The 632-nt window shown below is 36.9% G+C and overlaps 1 protein-coding gene across 1 annotated transcript; it reads right to left on the bottom strand.

Annotated features, from left to right (window-relative positions):
• Positions 1-37: 37 nt before the first annotated feature.
• On the bottom strand, positions 38-241 carry LOAG_16247 (zinc finger protein; the record flags this gene model as incomplete). The annotated part of the gene is made up of 1 exon (XM_003151735.2): positions 38-241. One exon carries the CDS (start codon positions 239-241, stop codon positions 77-79), a length of 165 nt encoding a protein of 54 aa, XP_003151783.1. The 3' UTR covers positions 38-76.
• Positions 242-632: the final 391 nt, after the last annotated feature.

Genomic DNA, 632 nt, shown 5'->3' with positions numbered 1-632 from the left:
CATGATCGAGGGAAACTACTGTTGCACATCGAACAAACGTACGGCTTCTCAATGGTATGAGTTCTATTATGATCTTTCATAGCTGGTAAATGAGAGAAGCTTTTGTTGCATGTGAGATAACCGTATTCTTCCGATTCTCACGGGTGTGAGTTCTCATATGGTCTTCCTTATGGTGTGGTCGAGAGAAACTTTTCTTGCATATTGGACAACTGTAGGGCTTTTCACCAGTATGAGTTCTCATATGCCTTTACATACTTGTTACTTTCTTTTGACATACATTACACTGCGATTTCTTCATTTTATTCATACTTTTTCGTTTAACGCTCCCTTCTTTGACTGTTAAGTTCATTAGTTTTGTGTATCTTTTAGCGGCTTCTTCGACAAATAACTCTCATTATTCTATTTATTTCTCCACCACTCCTTGCACTGGAAATCCAACAGCTCTGTTTGTTCCATTTGCGCCTCCTCAAATTATATGATCATTCGAATTGCACTGGTAGCTTCTTCGACTAATGGCTGCCATTGTCTTTTTGTTTTCCAAGTTCATTTAAAGTTAAAAATACAACACAACACTACAGCAATTCGAGGGTTTCAAATTTTTAATACAGCATGAGATTGATAATTTCATATGA

Source organism: Loa loa (assembly GCF_000183805.2).
Source record: "Loa loa unplaced genomic scaffold supercont3.73, whole genome shotgun sequence".
In the NCBI taxonomy this organism is placed as follows: domain Eukaryota; kingdom Metazoa; phylum Nematoda; class Chromadorea; order Rhabditida; family Onchocercidae; genus Loa; species Loa loa.
This window is presented reverse-complemented; position numbering and strand designations above follow the sequence as displayed.